Raw genomic sequence first — 24,081 nt, 5'->3', positions numbered from 1 at the left:
GCTATCATAAATAGGAATCTTTTCTTGATTTTCTTTTCATATAGATCACTATTGGTATAAAGAGACGCAACTGACTTTTGTATGTTGATTTTGTATCCTGCAACTTCACTGAATTCATTTATTAGTTCTAATAGTTTTTTGTGAAGTCTTAAGGGTTTTCTGGAATCTTGCTATTTGTAGAGATAATATTACTTCTTCCTTAACTATTTAGATGCCTTTAATTTTTTTTCTTGCCTCGTTACTCTTGCTGCACTTTCAGTACTTTGTTGCACAGAATTGGTGAGAGTTGGTATCTTTGCTTCATATTGGATCTTAGAGGAAAAGCTTTCAGTTTTTCCTCATTGATTATAATTAACTGTCAACTTTTTATAAATGGCCATTATCATATTGAGGAAATTTTTTTCTATACATATTTTGTTGAGAGTTTTTATCTTGAATAGATGTTAGCCTTTGTCAAAGAAGACATACAAATTGGCAACAGGTATATGAAAAGATGCTCAATATCAGTAATCATCAGGGAAATGCAAATCCAAACCACAATGAGATATGCAATCACCTCACAACTATTAGAATGGCTACTATCAAAAAGATAAAAGATAACAATTATTGGCAAGTGTATGGAGAAAAAGTGACCCTTGTATACTATTAGTGGGAATGTAAATTGGTACAGCTTTTATGGGAAACAGTATGGGGGTTCCTCAAAGAAGTGAAAATGGAACTACCATTTGATTCTATAATCCTTCTTCTGGGGATACCCAAAGGAAATGAAATCGGTACCGCAAAGAGATAGCTGCACTCCCATGTTCACTGCAGCCTTATTCACAACAGCCAAGATATAGAAACAACCTAAATGTCCATCAACTATGGAATATTATTCAGCCTTAAAAAGGGAAGATTCTGTTGTTTGTGACATTGTAGGTGAACCTAAAGAACATTATGATAAGTGAAATAAGCCAGACACAGAGAAATACATGATCTCACTTATATGTGGAATTTAAAAGGCTGAATCATAGCAGCAGAAAGTAGAACAGTGGTTACCAGGAGTGGAAAGGTGGAGGAAATAAGTAGATGTTGGCCAAAGGGTGTAAAGTTGCAGTTGTGGAGGATGAATAAGTTTTAGAAACCTAATGTACAGCGTGATGATTATAGTTAATACTGTATTAAATGTAAATTTGCTAAGAGAGGAGATTTCAAGGGTTCTCACCACAAAAACAAATTGTAACTATATGACAGGATGGAGAGGTTAATGAGTTTAACTGCAGTAAACATTTCACTATAAATGTATATCAAAATATCATGCTGCATACTTTTATAATGTTTATTTTTTTAAGGACAGTATTTTCTATCTTTATTTTCACCTTAACTAACTTGACATGAATATCCAGTTGCTTCCGACCCCAGTGACGCCAGTATAGCCTTTAAAGTGCTAGAACAACTGCTGGTGTCTTGGTCCTTTGCTGTCCCGTGAAATGGGACAAACATTTCTGCATCTGTCCCTCTTCATTCGCTGTGGGTTATAAACCTAGGCTTTAGCCCATGGCTAGTTCAAGCATTGGTTAGTTTCCTACATCACATTGCCAGTAACTATTTAAATTTCAGAGAAGGCACAGTCATGTAAATAACTCATAATGATCTGTTTTATCTTAAGCAACAAAATTGTGGATTGACAGCTGCCAAGGGATTAAAAACCTACACAAAAAACCATATTTCTTTTATACTAGTAATAAATATATAATCCTGAAAGTTATAATTACCTGTTCACAGTCTTTGGCTTAGAGTAGCTTAGAGTTAACGGAATGCTTTTAGCATGAATTGTCTCATTCAAATTGCACCGAAACCCTGGGAGGTAAGTAGTAGTATTATCCTATTTTACAGTGAGGAAATGAGACCTGAGAGCACCTGAGTGACTGCCCAAGGTCACGCAATAAGGAAGCAGAAAAGAGGCCTTGAATTCAGCTCTTTCAATCCCAAATTTCAGTGTTTCTTTCATTCTTTCATACCGCCTGAAACTTGGATTTGGTTCTGAGGATCGACACTAAGCTGGTAAAATTCTGGTTTAGGGTAGGAATCAGAGTTGGAATTTGTTTTTATAGCTTGATAGGAAGAAACTTAGTCATACAGAGAATGGGCGGGGTCAGTTTCGCTACACACAATGACCAAATTGCAATGCTTTCTTGCACTTGTGCCCAGAATCCTAACAGTGACAAAAAAATTTTTTTTTGAATCAGACTTTTTCTTACCTATACATTTATACAAATATTTTAAGTTCTCAATCAAATTCCCTCATGTGCCTAACAAAAGAAATGATAATGTATTATTCTCCCAAAGATGGAGAGATAGGAACTACACTGAAATCTCAAACCTCAAACTAGAGCCCACAGACACTACTTGGGTTTATGTGGTAGGTTTCAATAGCAGACCTCACTGCCTCTGTATCATAGAGCAAATGAAGGTTGACCTTATCTAAGATACTGCCTATTCATTGAATGCCTATTACGTATCAGGAACTGTAGCACATGTTCAGCTGTATCCATTTGTAATATATGTTCATACAAATTACATGTCATTGTAAGTCTTTTTTATGATCCTTAAAACTCAGTTTCAAAATATTAAATACAATCTCTTCTCAGGTTTTTCAAATGACTTTGTAAAATGTGGGCTGTTCGGTCCAGAACTATCATTTTACCTTTATCTGCTCTCAGAGTAACAGTTTGCACACACAATCAAAGTAGCATTACTATATAACTTTTCCATTTTGAGTATATTGTAAATAACCAAATGAAAACAAAACCTACTGAAATGATTCACTTATGTGAATGATAACAATAAAAAAGGAATAATCTGAAAACTTCAGAGAAGAATGTGTTGAATATGTAAAAGAAAATATGAAGTTATAAATGTGCTTCTCCGCCTTCCATCTTTAATCAGGAGAATGAAAAACCCACCATTCAAAAGTGTTTTTGTTTAAGTTGGGTTAATAATTTGGATTCCTGGCCAGCAGTGCAGCTCTACCAAGAGCAGTTGCATGCATGGAAATTATTATGTGTTTGATGAAAAGATGTTGCTTTTAATTAAGCCATGATGTTGAGCTGTTACTATAATTCCCACTGTTAAAAGCCATTAATGTAATCATCCATTTCTCTTGCACACACTATTTATAGTGTGTAAGTTAAGAAAACAAAAACAAATAGGCTAAGTCGAAATAATAAAGACATAGCATAATTCCAATAAATGAATTCAGCCTAAGGAAGTTTGTCAAGACATTCTTACCTTAGGAGGAATATACCGTATTGGGGAAATGTACATGAGCTTATATGTGTTAGTCACTGAGATATGCTAGTCCTTAGCTTTAGGAAATCTTTCTAAATTCTAAGTGAAGGGATTATAAGAGCTATTTTATTGTTCACACTTTTCTGTATTTTTCAAATGCTCTATGACAATGATGTATTACTTAATTTTAAAAACAGTATTTTAAAAGAAAATACACATGTGTAGGAGGTAAACCCATTTCAAGTTTTTATACTCTGTAGTTCCAAGTAGTTGAAATCTAAGTTCACGCTTGGAACATATAACATGACTATGTTATTTCTTTGTGGAGCCAGCAATAGATGGGGACTGTGTTTGCTTGGTGTGCCTTCTCCAGGGCACTGAGCTCTGAAAAATGCTGTAATTAGTGACATCAGTTCAGTATCACCAGTTCCTGCTATCATTTCACAGGTTTTAGCCTCATGAACTGATTTTTTAAGGTTGTTCCTTTGGTCCAAGGTCATCAAATTCTCTTAACATCTATGTTAAGAAACATTGCAGAGTGTCACTTATTGTTCTAGGCACTAAACGATCTTATAAAAACTCTTTTGTATATGTTACCTAACATAATCCTCACAATCATGAGAAAGTAACGCTCAAAAAGGCAATTACAGAACAGTTAAGAGCCCAGGTGTAATAATTATAACCCCTAGGTTTATAGGCCTAGGTTTGAATGCTTGCTATGTGGTTTTGAACAAATCATTTAATTTAATCTATAAACTGGGAATAATAATATCTCCTTTATAGGCTTGTCATGATGTTTAAGCAAGATAGTTTATATAAAGTATTGAAACCAGTCCTGGTATGTGGCCAGATAGTAGTTGTCATTGTCAAACTTCCCAACAAGCAATAAGGAACAGAGTTTCAGACCTCACTACTGTAATTCCAAACTCTATGTGTGTTCGCTGCCAAAAGGTTAGGAGTGGGGTTAGGTTCATTTCAGAAGTAGGCAATAGGGTTGTATTCTTTAATATTCACCTTGCAGACATTCCTGTTACTCTGCCTCTCTAAGCCTGATTCCTCGTGTGAAAGTAAGAATATTACTCACCACACATTTGCTCAGATTAGATGTGACTAGATATGCAAAGCCCGTAACTCAGTGCAGGCCGTCGGTAGTGGACATTCAGCGTTAGCTTCCTTCTGCGCTCTGGGCAGCAAAACTTGCTTGGGCATCTAGGACGGTTCATGGGAATGATACTGGCCCCGTTGCCAAAGGCAGCAAGTCACAGTGACCTGCAGAGATGTGACTTAGAAGCAAATGTTCATGACCCGGCCTTCAAAGGATTTTCCATGCAGTGTCGGCACATTTTTCTAATGTCTTGAGATGTCTCCTCTGTTTATTTTCCTTCTAAATAGAGGAGGGTGAGGAGTAAAGTTCTTGGCTAGTGATCAAGTTAGGATTTAATGTTGTGTTCCTAGGACTTCTGTTTCTAGGGAAGAGCTCACGGAAGTTACTGATACTGGATTTCTTCATCACATTAGCCCTTTGTGAAAATTCCGAAGGGCTTCTAATTCCCTTCAGAGCAGTGGTTCTAAAGTCTGCCTGCACATTGGAATCACTTGGAAATCTTTGTAAAAGTACTCATTTCCAATCCTCACCCCAGGGTAATTAAATCAGAATTGCCAGAAATGCCCCCCCCCCCCCCCCGTGGTGTCTATTTTTTATTTTCCCAGTTGATTGTGATGTACTTGATCTAAAGACACACATTGGGAAGCCCCTGCTCTGGAGCTGCACATCTATCTCGCTACCTTACCCCAGCACACCACCCTTCTCCCTTTCTTCTTTCTGCCCCCACCCAACCCCAGGGCCTCTCCTTTCCATTAGCAATTTTCCATTGCGATTGTCATTCTCTCCCCAAGGGATTGTCAGAATACATCAATTAGCCTGCACGAAAAAATGATTAAGAAGCTCTTGAAGAACCCCACTTATCAATCTGATATGTTTTATTTATTGTCTGCCTCTACCCCTCCTATGCCACATAGAACGGAAACTCCAGGAAGGCAAGCATTTTTTCTGTTATATTCATTGCTATATCGCTTTGCTAGAGCAGGGCCTAGGTCAGAACAGGCAACATATATTTGTTGGATGAATGAATAATTACAAAGTGAATGTTTCCTTTTCGTAGCATTCCTGTATACAATTATTTTTCTTCCTGTGTTCTCCACATCTGCAAAAGAACCATGGTTTCTACCCAGCTGATACATCACTGCTTCTCTTAATTCCCAGAACTTCCTTGTATTTTCCTCTATTTGGTTTTCCCATTCGATAAGAGTTGTACAATGTCTAGGCTTCCAGAAGGTTTTCATTCTGGATGGCGCAGATTGTCAATTGTGAGCAATTTCAGCAGGTTCTCTGCATTGGGATTTGATTGCTTAGACAATGTCTACAATTGTCTTCCCTTAGCTGTTCCTTATCTTATGTTCAGCTTTATCATAGCTCTTCTTCTAAACCTCTGCTTTGGCCCATGGTGAGGTTGTTATTTTGGTTTTCTCAAGGTAAAATCCTTATCTGCAGATTTTCTCAAGGTAAAATCCTTATCTGCAGACAGGCATGGCTTAGAGGAGAGGGCATTAGAATTAAAGTCCAAAGACCTGGATTCATCAGTACCTGCCTCTACCACTTACTATTAGGTTAGTGCAAAAGTAATTGCATTTCAAAAGGTTAAAAATAATTGCAAAAACCGCAATTACTTTTGCACCAACCTAGTAGCAGCAGAACCTAAACTAAGCCCTTTGACCACATGGAACCTGTTTTCCCACTTCTATCCAGTCTGTCTCAACCTTACCCTTTGTTTAGAGATAAAAGTCAAAATGAAAACATGTACCTCTGTCTCTTGATTGCAGAGTGATTTATCCATTTTGGGAATAAAATAATGAAGAAACGAACATTTTCAAAAATAAGTAGTTTCAGAATGACACTTGTAGTTTAAAGTTCTCTTCAAAATCTTTGGATTTTTGTTCTGGGCAGTAGTTTAGAAACATTAAGTAAATAAGCAAACGTGGTACCACATAATTCACAGAATGGCCCAGAACAATTCTGTGGGAATCTCTGACCTTCCCGCTTGATAGAGGACCAGGTGCAATTTAAATTTCCTGGGATTATGCTGTGAACATGTGTTTACTGAAGATTTTTTACTTTTTTAATGTTTAAATGGAATTGTGTCTGGAGAACATTAGCTCTTGAGGGAGGATACCAGGAGAAAGACAGAGAAAAGATACCATCCTTGAAGTCCAAATTGAGATCATTAGCCACCTTGAAAAAGATGACTGTCTATTAATGTAGGCTACACACTTGGCCTTGGGGGGAATGGTCGGGATTGTGCATAATGGTGCCAGGAATGCCACTGTGTCAATCAGAGACTCTGTCAGCAAGAGTTCTTATAAGGGAGAATAAGGTAGTTAATGGTCATGGACTAATGTAGCTGCAGCTTAGCAGGTGGACATTTTTGTAGACTGTTTCTGTATTTAAATGGGTGTGTGTGTGTTTGCAAATATACCACTTCTAATATATTTAACACTTTTCATATTTTCCAATAAACTTTTTCATATTAATGAGATAAGCCCCTCAAAAAAGATATTACAGCCCTTTTTTTTGCTTTCATTCTCCCTTTTCCCTACCTCTTGTTTGAAGTTTATTCTACCATTTTGTATTATCTGTAACGTTTTATGAGTTTAACCACAAAAATTAAGAGCCATATATATGAAAGTTCTTTGTAAACAGTAAAATGAAATACGTGGATATTTATATTTTTGTTAACCTAAGACTTCTGGATCCATATTCTCACCAAAATATCTTTGTGCTGCCCTTTTAGAGAATGTGGATGAGCCACTTGGTGTACAGTTTCTAAAATGACCCATGAAAGAAAGATTCCAAGTCAATCTTGAAGCTCCAGAGTAATTGGTCAATGTGTTACCTGTTTACTTATCAAGACTCTCATTGATTTTCTTTGTGTCGTGGATGCATTCTGAAGTATGACTGGTACTGAGAAGGAAAGCTCATCATTTTGTTGCTTGGCACTCATCCCTAAATGCTTATGAAATGATTAGCTTGGTTGGAATGTAAGCCTCTTAACAGGCAAGGAAAGAGTGATTACTGTTATACGTGAGAGGCTGTTTCTTCCTTTGGGAGAGCTGGGAGATTCTGAGGTGGGTTGGGATTTCTATTAAAATAGGGACCCTGCTACAAGCTTCCCTGTCACAGGACATGGGCTACTTGAACACCTGAGCCATGTTAGAGCCAGAAACTGTCCAGCCCAATACCAGGACAGGGAGGTAGAAAGCAGACAAACCTGTATACAATTGTAGGTCTTTAAAAGCCGTGTATACAGTTCTGTTTCTTAGCGTATGTGAACAATTCATCCTTTCCACCTTTTGACAGTTTAAAAATATTCGGGATTAATGTTCATATTAAATTATATATATATGAAAGGTAAGATAAAAGACATGCTTAGCCAGTGGGATTATTTTTTCAGTGTTGTGCATTAAATAAATAAAATGATGCCAGGAATTATACTCTGGGAATTTTCTTCTTTCTGGGGCTCTGAGTAACCCTGCTGAAGCACTTAAAGAGCCAGGATGGAAGCCAGAGCTGGGACACCATGCCAGTCTGAGGGGAGGGATGTTAAGCTTCTTTCTTATCAAGGGCTGTCTCTTCCCTATGCTCTGGGAGAACTCTGCCCAGTGGGAGTCACCATGGTCATGTACTTGGCACGCGGTATAACTTGATGAGGCTGGAAGTGTCTCATCTTGGGACACCTGCCCTGCCAGATGCAGAATGGACTGTTTCCTACAAACGGCATTCTGTGTGGATTCTCATGAGGATGCTTCTGAATGCTCTCTATTAATGAAGTGGGACCTTCCTGCATGGGTAGTTGGCAGTATGCGCCAGCTAGCTCAGAGGCGAGTCCGCTGTCAGTCACCCTTCACTCTGTCCGTGTCTACTGTTCTCACAGCCGCAGCTCATGACTGAGGGATGTGCTGATCCTCAAACTTTTCTGTAGAACAACTGATACACCCCACACCCATCTCCTGTCTTCTGGGCTTTGGAAAGAAATGGACTGTGGAAGAAGAACTAGATGCTGGTGAAAGCTGAGGAGTTGCTTCATTCATCTCAGGGGTGGATCATAACTGTAACACAAAGCACTGATTTACAAAGAAACAAGCTGATTAGAGGCAGAACTAACATTGGGACTGGCTCTGAAACCACTGGGAACCAAGACCTCTATGGACCACAGGAGAGCTAGGGGTCAGTGGGTTGCTGTGATGCTCGTAGGTGAGCCACCCTCAGCTAGGATTGCAGTTTCCCTTTGCCCCTCGTCCAGGTGATGCTGGAGCGCCGTAGCTTTTCCAGAACTATCCCCGTCAGTAACTTTATGATTCACCACAGCTTCCCCCAATTCTTTTATTTTTTCCCTTTGGATATAAATATTTTTGTGAACAGCAAAATGTTTCTAGAGATGTACAAACTTTGGGTCACATGGCATTGAGTTTTATTCAAACAGGTTTCATGCTAGGATCGCAGCATTATATCATTACTTCAGTGGAGTCTTTTGTGTCAATGTGAAAATTTTAATTTCACGCCCTGCAGACTTCACAAGCTTTGTGTTCTCTCTGCTCCTGTTGTTGCATAAAGGGTAAAGCCCTGTGTCACGTTCATTTTAGATTGAAAAAAAGTAAAGTTGATCCATTTGAGATCTCCAAACAAAGACAGAAAAAATCAGTTGGCAACAAGCTGTTATTTAAAGGAAAAAATAGGAATCTTTTCAGTTAGCACAGCTTTCAATATGGGTGAATATGGCCTCAAATCTCAAAAGAGGAAAGAAACTTCTCTGTTAACATTGGCTACTGGTACTTTTTCATTAGGACAGATTATCATTAATTTCCTGATTAAAACACAAGGTACCCAGAAGTGTCAGGGTATAAAAAGCAGTTCGACTGGGGCCAGGATCATTGGGGCCAGTCATTGCTGGCAAAAAAGTTAAAATTTCTCCTTCACACAACTGTTTATTTGAAAGAGAGAAGGAAATGTTGTGAAAGCTGTGAGTAAGGAAAAGTCTGCAGTAGGTTAATAGCAAACTTGGTGGAAACAAATCAGAATTTATTATTTACATTGGATATTTGAGTAAAATGAATTTTAAAAAAATGAAAAGCTTACCTGTGGAAGTTTTTCATATTAGGTTTAAGATCAAAGATATTACAAAATTAGAACTATAACTTAATACTATTACCTATTTGCCATTAACTTCTAAGAACTATACTCTTGTAGCCTTTACAAAATTTATGAAAACCTGTGTGACCTATAATGAACTATTTCAAATTTACTTTCTTGCCACCACCTTTAGTTCATGGTTTCAAAGTCAGGTTTAAACTGCTGGATACGATTAATTAGTTATGAAATGGGCACCCAGCTTTCCCCCCTCATAATACCAATTGTAATCCTTTTTAGAGAACTATGTATAGCACAGTCAGGGAGCATGCATTTAAGAATCTGTTTTCTAATGAAGTTTTGAAGAAACTGATACCAGTGATTTAGCAGCAGTCACTTAAGCACTTGTGCTTATTTGGGACAATTGCAATGATAATACATATTTTGTAAGGTAACGTGTAAATTACCTATAATCTTACCACCCACTATATGTACTTGTACACTGTATATATCACTGTTAATATTTTAGTATTTAGTATATTTCTCTCCAATTCTTTTTTCTTTCACTTCTTATATACTTCTCTTTCTTTTTTTTCCTTCCCAAAATTGTGAAATACCTATAAGTTTAAAACACAAAAACTCTTCTTTGTGTTAACCATTCCATGAATAAATTCAAAAGAAGGAGGTGGGAATTAGCAGTGCTAAATAAAATTGCTTAAATTGTCCCGTTAGCAAGGAGAATGTACATGCTTCTCTCAAAAGTTACCTTAGAATGCTACAAGGTGATTGTGTTTCTGGTAAAACTTCTCTTTTTTTCTTTATTGGATTGATACATAAATTTAATATAAATATGACTCCTACATCTCTTTGAGATGAGAAAAAATGTGTATTAAAGTTAAATCTTGCAATTAGAATGAATTTCTTTGTGGAAGAAAAACGATTAAATGGACTCTTCCTGGTTAGGAGTAATGTAAGACGAAGGCGTTTACTGGAGGAATTGCTCACATTTGCTGGTTGCCATTCTACTTTGTCGGCTTTCAGAAGCAGAGACAGCTTTGGAAGCCAGGTTCCACCCGGAGTTTGAGCTAAGAAAGAATATTGTTCTCTTGCTCTGAGCCTCTCTTCAGACACCCAAATAATATTGGATTTTCGCCTTGGTATAACCCATTTATTTATTCTTTTACCTTCTTCCTTCCATTTGTCATTGATTTTGACCCAAACGGGGGATGTCAGGTTCAATTACTACACTGACCCAGTGCCAACTATAATGGGCCAGGAGGTCCTGGCCTTCCCACCAGTCTGCCTCAGGTTCAATCTTTCATATTGACACCTCTTGTATTAAAATATCAGATACATTGGGCTTTTCCTTGTCATCTAGTTTTCTAAATTCTTCCAAACTGGGATAGATACTTGATCTGTCTGGACTTTTTTTACTGCCAGACCACTGGGAAAAAACCCATTGGGTCCAATCTTGGTAATAGTCTGTTGAAACTCTGGTTTTTTCCCCCATCAGCTTCTGCTTTTTCCATTCCATATGTTTACAACAGCCAAAATATTTCCACTCTGTTTGGCTAGGCTTGTTTTCTCCTCTGTTGACTCCCCTTCCTTTCTCCCTTTCTATAGGACAGTCCTAATTTTCCTAGCATCTGTAAAGCCCATTAAGTGAAGTTGGAACAGTAAATCAGATAGTTTCCTGTACTGTTTCTTATCCCCACCCGCACCCCCCACCACCCCAGTAACAAAGTACCATGGGAGGAACATTAGGTGCACTCTAATCATGTCTGTTATCACGGTCTGGGTCAGAGGCATATGGTTAGCAGAACGTCCTGGTTACCATGATGCCACCCAACATGGCTTGCGTTTACAGCATGTCAGCTGCTTCACCTGTGGTGTCCCATTTTACATTCCCCGGGGAGTTGGGCAGTTGCCTTCCTCAGGGCAACACTGAGTGTTGTTGTCCTTCTCCTCCCTAAAACACAGGATGTTCTCCCGTCTCTAATTTTCATTTAAGGTGTCATAGACAATGGCCATTGGGATTCATATATTAACCTAAATATGCCTCTCCATGCAGCCATATCCAGAATTAGGGAAACAGTCTCAGAATTCACAGCACTGACAAACTACTTAAGTAATGACTCTTCTGGGAGCCACCTGTACATATCAACAAAGTGGGGGAGCCCTTTAACTATATATCCACTGGTTTCTGTTGTTTCATGATTTTGCCCTTTGCCAACCTGTATCACCTTTGTGGCAAGAGGATGGAAAGGTATAATTGTTGTCTTAAATTGGAAAAAGATATCTTCATTTCCTGTTTCAGCTTGCTCACAATCAGTTCTAGTCTCCCAGTTTCAACTGTGGCCCTGAGAGCAAGCAGGGGACGCCTCAATTCACAGCTCACTGTCCCCGCTCCAGCGGCCCTAAACACCTGGTTTTACTTAAAATTAAAGAGAACAGCCTGTGACGTACACATAGAGAAAGTGTGTGTGTGTGTGTGTGTGTGTGTGTGTGTGTGTGTGCATGTGTGTATAAGGGGCAGGAGTTGTTTCTTTTCTCTTGGGTTGTTGTCCGTAATAGGTTCATATAAAGGTTATAAAGTCCATCTATCCATATTGTCTTTCTCTTTGAAAGTACAAACCATCATAAAACAGAACACTACTGTTCAGTTTTGTAATCTTAAATTTCAAATAACGCACTGATGAATTATTGATGTTGTAGAATGTGTTTTCAATAATGTGTAGCATAAAATGGAATGAATGCTTATCCATACATGCCCTGAACTTTCTAAAGTGCATGCTAATAAACAGGGTAACCTAGCATCACTCTGACCTGGTATAATCTACAAGGCAAGCACTTCTTCCTCTCAGTTTTGGTTTCTACATTACGTTCTGCTTTTACTACTGGAGCCTAGCAGCTAGCATCCTTTGACTCCAAGCTATCTGACAGTGCTTTTCTCTCAATATAAACAACGGTGGGATCTATAAATTTCATTTGTTGTTCTGGCTTCCCGCCGTAATAAATTAGGCTTTAATTCATGATTAGTAGGAAGTCACAATTACATAGAAAAGAGAACATTTTATATTAAATCACCATTATCTAACATCATGTTTTCACAAAATGATTAAGATGCTAGAAAATAATTAAAGTATCTTAAGTTGTCCAATACTCTAAAGTGCAGGCATGAGGAGCAGAGGGGGAAATTTTTTTAAATCCATGTGTAGCTTCTGCTACAATGACAGAAAAGAAATTCTTCTTAAATAATTTCATTTTTATGGTTATACAAATTATCAGATTTGCCCAAGTTTGCTTTCCATATCAAAATCTCTGTGCTCATGTACACTGCTTGCATGGTGATAGTCTTTTACCCAAACTCCCAAGCAACAGCACTAAAAATCCAAGAGTAGATAGCTCATGGACTTTAAGTGGTGAGTATTGAAGAAGAAGAATGGGTAACTTTCCGAAGTCTGTTTCTCTTAGTGATAATGTATTTGTGTGGAGACTTAACTCAGGACCGATAGCCAAGAGAGAAGAGGACACAGGTCCACGTCCCTCCTCCAAAACTCTTACAGCCAAATATATTTCAGAACTTACTATTTTTTTAAGGTAACATTGTGCAGATACCATATGAGGTACAGCATAATGTACTGTTATTCACATTAAATGGAATAAGCAACAAATATCCGTAGCCTCTTATCAACTCAGATCAGATTTTGTGACCAAATAAGTGTGGGTTAGGTCAGATGTTGATACCAAAAGGTTATGAAAAACTTTCAGATTTCAGTACTCAAGATTTTACAATTACAGATAAGGATTATGAGCCCACGTCACCGCTCTCGGAGATTTTATTTTATTTATTCCTAATCTAGTAATCTCCATTAAAGGCAGTATCCCTGCTAAATCATTTCTTCATACTGTTTTCCTAGGTAAAATGCTAGGCCACACAGATTACAGGAGAAACCCATGAAGGTATTTCAGATCCAGTTGGGTTAAATATTCACTTGTCGAGGACAGAGACCTGAACTACATTGTTTTCATAATTGCTGTCTTCATCAAGAAGTACAGGTTCATAGGGATATTTAGTGAAAGTAAGGCTTTCTCACACCCTAGTCTCCCAGCCAGCCAAGTGTCTCCTTCTTGGAGATAACCACTACCAGTGTCTTGCGTGTCCTTTCAGGGATAATTATACAGGTAAAATCTTGGCTATGTAAACGAATGTGTGTACTGTAGAACTGCCTCGTTCATAATACATTTTACTGGTTCACTAGTGAATGGATATTTGGGTTATTTCTAGTCCTTTGTGATTGCAAACAATGTTGAATAAAAATTCCTATACACAAGGTCGGACAATTAAGTTCATGAACTCATCCTAAAAAAGTGCTACATACCTCATTGCTGAATATCACTGTGGTCACCTTCAAAGTACTCCCCTTGGGAAGCTATGCACTGACGCCAGCGCTTTCAAAGCAATTTTGGAACTCTTTTTCTGGAATGGCCATCAGAGCTATCTTCATATTACCTTGATGTCCTGAATGTCATCAACATTTCTTCCTTTCAATATTTCTTTTATCTTCGGGTAAAAAAGAAGTCTTTGGGGGCCAGATCAGGTGAGCAGGGAGGGTGCTCCAATATGGTTATTTGTTTAATGGCTAAAAACTCCCTCACAGACAGTGCTGTGTGAGCTGGTGCATTGTCGTGATGCAAGAGCCATGAATTGTTGGTGAAAAGTTCAGGTTGTCTAACTTTTTCATGCAGCCTTTTCAGCACTTCCAAGCAGTAAACTTGGTTAGCTGTTTGTCCAGTTGGCACAAATTCATAATGAATAATCCCTCTAATATCAAAAAAGGTTAGCAACATCGTTGCAACAAGTTTGCGAAATGGTCAAACATCGTATATCATTTATACATGTGTGAGGATAGCTATAGGATAAATCCCTAGAAGTGCAATTGTGGGTCACAGATAAGTTCACTATAAATTTTGATAGATAGTGCTAACTTGCTTCTGTAGAGGTTATACAACTTATGTTCCCACTTCACAGTATTTGAAAGTGCTAATTTTATTACACCTTCAAGAGTGTAATCTAAAAGTTTAGTTCATTGCCCATGTGAAAGGTGAAAATGGTATCTTACAGTTATAATTAACATTTTTATTATGAGTGAAGTTTTATATTTGAGTAATTGTGTTTTCTACAAACTATTGTTCTGTCTTTGTCCATTTTTCCACTGAGTTGTTAGTCTTTATATTTTTGACTTATAATTGCTCTTTACATATGAAAAAAAGTAGCCCTTTTTGTAATATGTCATAAATGTTTTTCCCAGGTTATATTTTGTCTTTTGACTGGTTATATAGAACTTTTGTCCATGCAGAAAAATTTTCCACACAAATGATTTTTCAAGTCCCTTTCAGTTAGCTCTACCTTTGATTTGTCTTTAACCATTTCACTCTGAATTCATTCCTGGAGTAGTTTGTCTTGATGGCTTTAACGGCACATTTATCCAGTGTTCTTCCTGGTCTTCTATCTACACTCCTTTTCTCTGCCTAAATCCGGCTTCCTAACAATTTAAAAAATTATAATAGTAATAGCGTCCATTTACTGAACACTTATTATATGTCAGGCATAGTGCTAAACGTTTTATATGCATTATCATAATTCCTCCGAAAGACAGACATTGTTTTTAATCCCCATTTTACAGATGAAGCAACTGAAGCTTGGAAAAATTAAGCAGCTTTCCCAAGAATAGTTAGAAATTGGCAGAACCAGAATTTAAATATAGCATCAACCTTCAGAGACTGAGCTCTTACTAATACTTTGAGTGTGATATTTTTATTAAGAATATTAATTTGGAGCTATTATCAGAAAAACCATGGTAGAGTTACGATTAGCACTGTAAGGATGACTAAAATATTATTCTCCTTGAATGACAATTCGATCTTCAGAAATGAAGATTCCCAAATTCTTCCGTAGTTATTCACTTTGTTACTAACCCTTTGTTACTGGTATCTGAAAAGCCATACCATTTAAAACAGACAAAATATGATGGTCATCTATCGGTAGTACGCATACATGTGAATTTAGCCCATTGAATTGTTCACCTTTCCTGAAAGTGTCTAGTTACAGCTTTGTTTAAATGATAATGATTTAGCAGAGTAACAGTTTCATCAACTGGGTCTACTTTTTAAAGTCCCGGCACAAGGATATTGCCTTTGTAGACCTGGAGGTTGGAACACATGCTGGCATAGAGATAGGAGTTAAACTTTTGATCCAACAGAATTTCAGTGTAACTGGTTCTGTAGAAATAACAGCATTAAGAAGACAGAAGAGAACCTGTGGGAACTCTTAATTTCTCCAGTCCCTGTGCCACAATGATGCCTGAGCTCATAGACTGTAGGGACTGGCTGGCATGAAGGTAAGAAAAAAGGACTTATCACACAGTACTGATATGTATCTGAATTCAGTATCTCAGCAAGGAAGATAGGTACTAGATCTTTTTGAACCTGGCTAGTTTATGGCATGGTAAAAGCAAACCTAATTTGAGCTATTTTATCTGAGATTTCTTAAAACCTTCACTGTGTCCTCCCGTTTTATTTCTGTTCATTGAAGCAAGTTATGTTGACATTATCTCTGTGAATGTAATAGAAAAAAAGCATACTGTAAAGGAAATGTTTTCAAGCAAATTGTCCTTAAATCAACACTAATGATTTTTTTTCCCCCTTAAGATAACAGAATAGGAATGCTAAATACAAAATTTTGCTAGAGTAAGATAATAAAAGCTATGGGGATTCTTTTAAATGAGAGCAACGGCATATCCGTTAAATAGAACACTGCCACAGTTCGCAGGAATTAGGTAGATCTATATGCACTACCGTGGAACAATCTCCAAAACATTCTATTAAGTGAGAAAGCAGATCATAGATCAGTGCATAAGCATAGCTCAATTTAAGTTTCTAAATACATGTGTGTCTATGTTTATTTGTATATGTACACATATGCATGTAATTGTACAAAAAAGAAGATTGGGAAGCGTATATACGAAACTGATAACAGTGCCCTCTGGGAAGGATAATGGGATTTGCATTTGGGTAGAGGATGGAATGTTGGGAGCACTCTCATTTTTCTTTGTATAATTCTACATATTTGAATTTTTATAAAGAAACATATTCTTAAATTATTTGAACAATTTAAATTTTTTAAAGAAAATAATTGTAACAAGGTAGTTTCATTCATTATGTATTGAGTACTTCACATTAATGATACAGTAGTCTTTGCCCTCATATTGCTTCCAGTGTAATGATATTAAACACATAAAGGATATTAAACAAATAAACCCATACAAATAAATAATTATAAATTGTGATGAATGTTATGAAGTAAAAGAGCAGATGATTATGAGAAGAAAAATAACTGGGTCGATCTAATTTAGATAGTGGGGTTAAGGAAGACCTTTCTGAAGTAGTGATATTCCAGTTGATATCTAGTAGGATAAAGAATTGTTATCCAAGCCCCAAAGGCGAGGAGAGCAAGAGCAAAAATAATTGAATGGGACTACAACGAACTGAAAAGCTTCTATGCAGCAAAAGAAACCATCAACAAAACAAAAAGGCAACCAACCAAATGGGAGAAGATATTTGCAAATGATACTTCCAATAAGGGGCTAATATCCAAAATATATAAAGAACTCATATAACTCAACAACAGCAACAAAATAATAATAATAATACTATGATTAAAAATTGGGCAGAGGACCTGAATAGACACTTTTCCAGGAAAAACATACAGATGGCCAACGGATATATAAAAAAATGCTCAACATCACTAGCTATCAGGAAAATGCAAATGAAAACCACAGATGTGAAGAGATACCACCTCACATCTTTTAGAATGACTACTATCAACAAGACAAGTAATAACAAGTGTTAGAGACGTTGTGGAGAAAAGGGAACCCTGATATACTGTTAGTGTGAACATAAATTGGAACAGCCACTATGGAAAACAGTATGGAAGTTCCTCAAAAAATTAAGAATAGAGCTACCATATGATCCAGCAATCCCTCTTGTGGGTATCTACCCAAAGATTTTTGAAAACACTTATTCGTAAAGATATATGTACCCCTATGTTCACGGCAGCATTATTCACTATAGCCAAGACATAGAAACAACTAAAGTATCCCTCAGTAGATGATTGGATAAAGTAGGTGTGGTAAATAAATACAATGGAATACTACTCAGCCATAAATAAAGATTAAATATTAACATTTGCGACAACATGGATGGATCTTAAGAGTAGTATGCTAAGTGAAATAAGTCAGGTGGAAAAGGACAAGAACCTATGGTTTCACTCATGTGGGATATAAAACAAAAAGCAACAAATGAATAAATAAGACAAACAAAAAAACTCACAGATGCAGACAACGGAATGTGGTTACCAGAGGGGAAGGCGATGGAGGGGAGGAGGAAGAGGGAAAGAGAGACTAGACTTCCAGTGGTGAGTACACAAGAGTATACAAGACGACGTATTATAAACTTGTACACCTGAAATTTATATAATGTTATTAACTAATGTTATCCCAATAAATTTAATAAAAATTTTTGAAACTTAAAAAAAAAACAAAAAACAAGTTGAAAGCCAACAGAAGAGAAGAGCTTACAGTTCCCCTAGAAGGCCCTCTGGCTTGTGATGTGATCTCTGTGGGCTTCTTGGATTCTAATATTCTACTGGTCTGATCATTTTCTGTCTGGGTTGTGTGTGTTACAGGTATGAGACATCTCTGTTGGATCTGGTTCAGTCTCTGAGCCCAAAGTCTGCTCCCAAACCTCAACCCCATCCCTCCAGAGTTGCTGGGACCTGGAATCACAGCACTTGCCGACTCAGTCCTCTCAAATCGACCCGGAACAAGACAGGGGCAGGCAGGACCCCTGAAGACCTGGAGGAGAATCAAATTCTGGAAGATATCTTTTTCATTTGACACCGAAGTACTTGCTGCAAAATTTCCATCAGAACTTTGTGGGTTTCTTTATATACTGATCTAAGATTTTAAATTAATTTGATTGCAAATAATTGTGTCTCTCCTTTCACGGGAACCTACCTATCTCACTAGCATCTTGTTATGTATTGAAGATAGAAATCATTCTAACAACTCAGGGTGTTTTTGATCAGAATAGTCAGTAGATACATTCAGGGGGTCTGGGGGTGGAGGGCAGTGTCTTTTCTATGCCAAGCAGAGATGAGAAAATCAACATAAGACACTTTCTTCATGGCAGAGGTCTTGTGTATTCGGCTTCGTTTCAAGAGTGTTTCCTTCTCAATGTTTTGCTAGAAATGATTGGCTCTCTTTTGTACATAAGGAAAACCTATCCACTGAAAGATTCCTCTCATTTAAAAGTTACCCTTTTACCATAAGCAATTTCAAAAGGACAGACCCTTTTACCTCTGCACCCTCTTCTTTCACCACCTACATCTATCTAAGTGTAGCCATTTAATTCTGAATTTGGAGTTGGTGCCCCTATTATCACAAGCAACCCCGAGGCCCGCGTGTGAGTCCAGCTCAGCAGTCATCAGCCTGCCAGGTGCTCACCCCATAATCAGAAGGGCTCAGTGGGCTAGAAGGAGGGAGCCACCCAACCCCTGGGAACCAGCATTAAATCACACGAGAACATGACTGATGGAGGCAAACGCCTGAAATCCTTCTCCTACCGTCCGCCATCTGCCGATTTCCCAGGATAAATAAGAAGGATCTCTCGGTATTTTTTGTTGGCTCAAGTATCTATTTTATTCCCCCTTGTGAACTTCCCATGGTTGTATCTGGGAAAGATGCCACTGGAGGGAGAGTAGCATCAGCTGCTGCAGGCTGATAGGCTTTCCTTGGGCTGCCCAGGCCCTGCATAAGCGCTGGCCAGGGCCACAGTCGCATGGCCCCAAAGAACCAACTGTACAGGACAGATTATGCTCCACCATCCCTGGCAGAGTCTTCCCCCCATTTCCCACTGGGCCTCACTTTCACCTGGAGGAAGCCTATGGAAGAGGTACACTTGAGACCTCATGCTCTCTCTGTTCTGTTGAGCAGAGCTCTTGAGATGGGTCCTTCCGCTCACAGTGGGCTGTCATGGCTGCTCAGGCTGATGGGCAATATGATGAACCCCATCGTCAGTGACCTTAACACATCCCAGTTATTGGGAGCGAGGAGAAAATGTGTCCCCCGATGTGTATTACTCGATGACTTGATTTGATCTGGAGGGTGTTGCTTTTATTCTCTCTCCCTTTCACCAACCCCAGGCTTAAACTGGGACCAAGACTCTTGGTCGCTCAGTGTTGGCAGCTAAGGACAGACCACCCAGGGCAGCCGCACTTCGTGAGCCTGCATGGCTTCCCTGAACTCATTATTCAAACTGAATTATTTCAGCTACAGAAGCCTTGTTGAGCAGCTTCCTTGTCTGGGTAAATCGAGATCTCACTGTCTGTTCAGGCTGAAGCCCTGTCACCTCCACCCAACCTTTCTTCACTTGGGTCTTTTTGTTCTTTGGAGAAGAGAAGAAGGGAGCCTACCGATACTGTATTCTTAATCGGAGGTAAATAGAAGGTCAGGACTAAACTAGTTGTAGTCACCCACTTGAAAAGTTGAAAAATCATTGCAGATTACAGTATCCTTTAAAGTTCACCCCTGAGACAGTAACTGAATTTCATCCCATTTCAGAAAGCTTTTGGAAAATGACGTTTTCTTTGCTGTAGCAAAAATAGGTGGCCATTTTCTCAGTAAAATAGGAATCTAGAACTACATTGTCATTGTTCCAAGTGTGACCACCTTACACACTCCCGTCTCCCTGGGCTCATCCAGACCCACACGCTCCTGCACCAGTGTCCTTACTGCCCTCCAAAGTCAGAGGACACCAGAAGGACCAAGAAGAGAATTATGATTCATTAAGAAGCTTGTTTGCCTTTAGAAAAATCATAAACAGGATCTAAACTAAAAGATTTGGGGGGGACACATGGCACAGAGTGGAGTTAAATTGCTTCTTTACCTCCCCTGAATGAGCAATTTGGAAGAGCAAAAATGGATTTTCTGCAGAGCGTCCATCCACATGCTTTGCATATGCCACGTCCCCCACATTTGCCTTTGTCCTGTAGGCATTTCCTGGGTGTCAATAGGATGTGAATTTGTGTCTAACCTAGTGTCTTCATTATGAATTGAACAGTATATGCTAGCATTTTAATCTGCATCTTAGTGTGAGATAGATGATTAGATAGATAGATGACAGATAGATAGATTGATAGATAGATAGGTGGATAGATAGATAAATAGATAGGAGAATGTCGTAGTGCCTGGAGGCTTAAGGCTTAACCTAACTGCAGACTAACCTACCAAGACTTAGAGGGTCTGGCACAAAGGAATATGCCTCTCCTCCCTGTGAAGTGCTCCCAGCAGTGATTGGTTGGGATTTGCTTGCCCAGCCTCCAGACACTTTCCCAAAGCAAGACTGGACACATATTAGGGGTGCTGCACGTAGCGCTATGACATTACCCACCCTGCTACCCACCATTCTGTGAGATAAAAACCAATCGGTGTTTGCAAAATGGAAACGGACAAAGTGTGTCGCTTGAGGCTCCCTAAGTAGGGCCCAAAATGCTTGGTTTAGAAAACCAAGGCTAATCAAGGAGAAACTTTTGCCAACAATCACCCTTCCAGGAGACACTCTTGTGTGTCTCCAAACCTGACCCCCATGATGGGGCTTATCTAGAGTACCCCGAATGCCATGGGGAGGAAGGGACTCGCCTCCTTCAGAACTACTCTTTTCACTTGGCCCTGCTTCCAGCACCGTGGCTCATGTGAGATGTGCTGCTCAGAGCCTCTGGGGAGGGGACGGGCCTACAGGAGCAGAGCCAATGGAATTTGCAGTCGTGAGGGAGGCGGAGCCTGTGGCTGACTCCTCCCAGCTGACGCTCTATCCCCACCTCAGTGCACATTATTTGTAATGTGGGAAGCTGTTTATACATATATGAGATTCTAAGTTAATAAATGATCTTCATGGCTATTTTCCCCATGTGGTTTTGATATTGAATTACTCCTTGACCATCCCTCATCAGATCAGTGGGGCACAGTTTGAAAGCAAGAGCAGAGCAGGGTATCACAATGGGATTTTCCTTAGCACTTGTTAAAACAGCAGGAGCCTGTGGTCCACTGACAGAAAGGAAATGGTTTGCCACCTCTGACTAGGTTTTCCTGCTTACCTCCAGCGCACTCCCATCCCATGGCCACCACGCCTCTTCTAGGTTGTGTGGCTGCTGGGACGGAAGTTTCGGTCTTTGCACACCAGCACGTCCCTTTGGTGTGCCTGTCCTCAGAACTGCTCAACAGAGATGAAATAGCTCTGCACTGAGTCAGGAGAAATGGCCCTGCCTAGTTGGCTTTGGGTGCTGGGGGAACGTAGGCGCAGGCTTGAGTGCCTGAAATCCCTAGTTCTGACGTCACACCTGTGGATTCAACTAAGATGGCCAGAGACCTGTCCTGCCCCCTGTTGCCCAGGCCAGCCGGGCACCTTCACCTGCACAAGCAGACTGCAGCTGCTCCTCAGAGGCAGACGTGGCAAGGACAGACTCGCACTCAATCAGCTCCTAAACTGCAAGTTTGCCCTGATTGGCAAACAGTTCCCCTTGAGTCTGGGAACAAAGCTGGAGATGAGTGGGGTAAGAGTGACCGCAGCGGAAGAATGACCTGGCAGCTAGAGAATCAGTTTCATAAACCACTGACCAGTCACGTGGTGTCTCAGAATTTATGTTCAAGTTGGGTTGTTCCGAAATCCTTAGCATTCCGTTGTTCCATTCAGAAGTGGGACCTTCTAACCTCTTGCCCTTCAGCTTCATAGTGATTTTCCCTCCCTGTCCAGCTCCACCACAAGCACGCTCGGAATTGAGTAAGCACCCCGAAAATGCTCAGGGCTTAGTTACCCCCACCCTGCCCCCCATAATCCCATCACCTTCCAGAGTCACGGAATTCTGTAGCTGGATTGGACCTTAGAGCCCATATAATTCTTCATATTCATTTTACAGATAAAGAGAGTTCAGAGAAAAGTGACTTGTCCGCGTTCCCACATCCTGTCAGTGACAGGTCTGGCTGCCAAGCTCGTACCCTTCCCACTACAGTACCTCATCATTACCGTGGTCTGCTGTTCCATGATGAACGTTTTTAAGCTTCTCAACTAGGACTGAACATTCCACCATCATCTCTCAGAAGTGAGCCCTCACAGACCACTTGGGCCAAGCTGAGCAAAAATGCAGCATGTCCACTCCTCAGGGGCTTGGTAGGTCAGTAACCCTCAAGGACGGAGTGCCACTGTCTGCACTTCTTTCTGTCCATAGCCAGAGAGGCCATGGGAAGGCTATCCAAAGCAATATCCCTGGGAAAAGGACAAATCTCTCCAGGCGGCATAACGGACATGACTGTCTTCTCCAAAATAAAGGTTGTGACAACCCGAGTTAAGACCTCTTCTGAAAAGACAGTGGCCAAAATGAGGTGAGGCTTACCTTCACCTGGGGGGAGGAGTTGGTAGGTACTCTGGTAAAACCAGTAGTTTGGTCTTAGGAGTCCTGTAGGAATGACTATGTCAGAACCTTCATGGGGATAGTCCCCTCTGATTGGCATCCTGTGGCCGAGGACAAGTGTCAGCACTTTCCCAAACTTTTCCCTCACAGGATAACCTGCTGGTCATGGACTGTTTCCATTTCTCTTGGCGTCTGCCTAGGCCTGGAATTGCTGCCCACCTGGGAACTCTGTGTCTAACATTTTGAGGAACAGCGGGACTGTTCCAAAGCAGCCACACTATTTTACCTCCCCACCAGCAGCGCGTGAGGGTTCATGGGCACTTCTTACTTTCCTCTATAATCCCCCCTTTCGCCATTATCACCACTACTGGGGTTCAGCACGTTATCCAGTCTCCCTTCTGCACTCTGCTCCTCTTCCAACTCAACTACTGGCCCTCTCCCAAAGACACACTGCCCTTTCCTGCCTGTGGGATTTTTCCGTTTCCCTCTTTTTTACATGAACCTGCTTCCATGGTTTCCTGATCTTCTCAGGCTCATTACAGACTCTCTGTTCCAACAATACTCTCGGGCCCCTGTGAGCCCACTTCCAACTGTGCTGTTTGTCTTCCCTATTAGAACACTATGTTTCCAAGTATATATTGGCCTTGGAATCGACCCAGCCTTACCACTTGTGAGTTGTCTACATTTAGGCAAGTTACTTATACCCTCAATGCTTCAGATATAATCATTTACAAAATTATTTGTAAAAATGGAGTGATACTCCCTACTTGCCTGGAACACCGACCTGGCCCTAGAAACTAGCCCAGAGGAAAGCCAGGATGACGAGGCCAAAATGTCCATGAAAGCAGAGCTAGGCGGGATGTCCAGTGGAGCCAGAGGAGGCTCTGAGAGGGGCCTTCTTGGAACATGGAAGAACCAGAAGGCACAGGAGGAAAGAGCAGGGGAAGAAAGTTGCAGAGGTGCTTGGCTAGAAGACCAGCCCCATTTGAGATCTGGACAGACATGGGCACTGGCCTCTCCCTGCCCCCGCTACATCCACAGCTGGGCAGCTTCAGCTGGTACCTACCTCACGGACAGCACCGCACAGATGACGGCCAGACCACAG

General features: G+C 39.9%; 1 protein-coding gene across 3 annotated transcripts in view; it reads left to right on the top strand.

Annotated features, from left to right (window-relative positions):
- Window positions 1–21,474, top strand: part of KIAA1328 (KIAA1328 ortholog) — a 260,802-nt gene extending 239,328 nt beyond the window's left edge. For 2 of the 3 annotated variants that reach the window (XM_019740831.2, XM_074340098.1), the window contains one exon: window positions 18,198–21,474. In XM_019740831.2, coding sequence (XP_019596390.2) covers window positions 18,198–18,408 — 211 coding nt within the window. In that variant the 3' untranslated portion in view covers window positions 18,409–21,474. The remainder of the gene's footprint in view (window positions 1–18,197) is intronic. The other variant, XM_019740832.2, reaches the window with a different exon arrangement.
- The last annotated feature ends 2,607 nt before the right edge of the window (window positions 21,475–24,081 follow it).

This window comes from Rhinolophus sinicus, linkage group LG09 (genome assembly GCF_036562045.2).
Source record: "Rhinolophus sinicus isolate RSC01 linkage group LG09, ASM3656204v1, whole genome shotgun sequence".
In the NCBI taxonomy this organism is placed as follows: Eukaryota; Metazoa; Chordata; class Mammalia; order Chiroptera; family Rhinolophidae; genus Rhinolophus; species Rhinolophus sinicus.
Note: the sequence above shows the minus strand (reverse complement) of the source record. Positions and strands in the feature narration are given on the sequence as shown.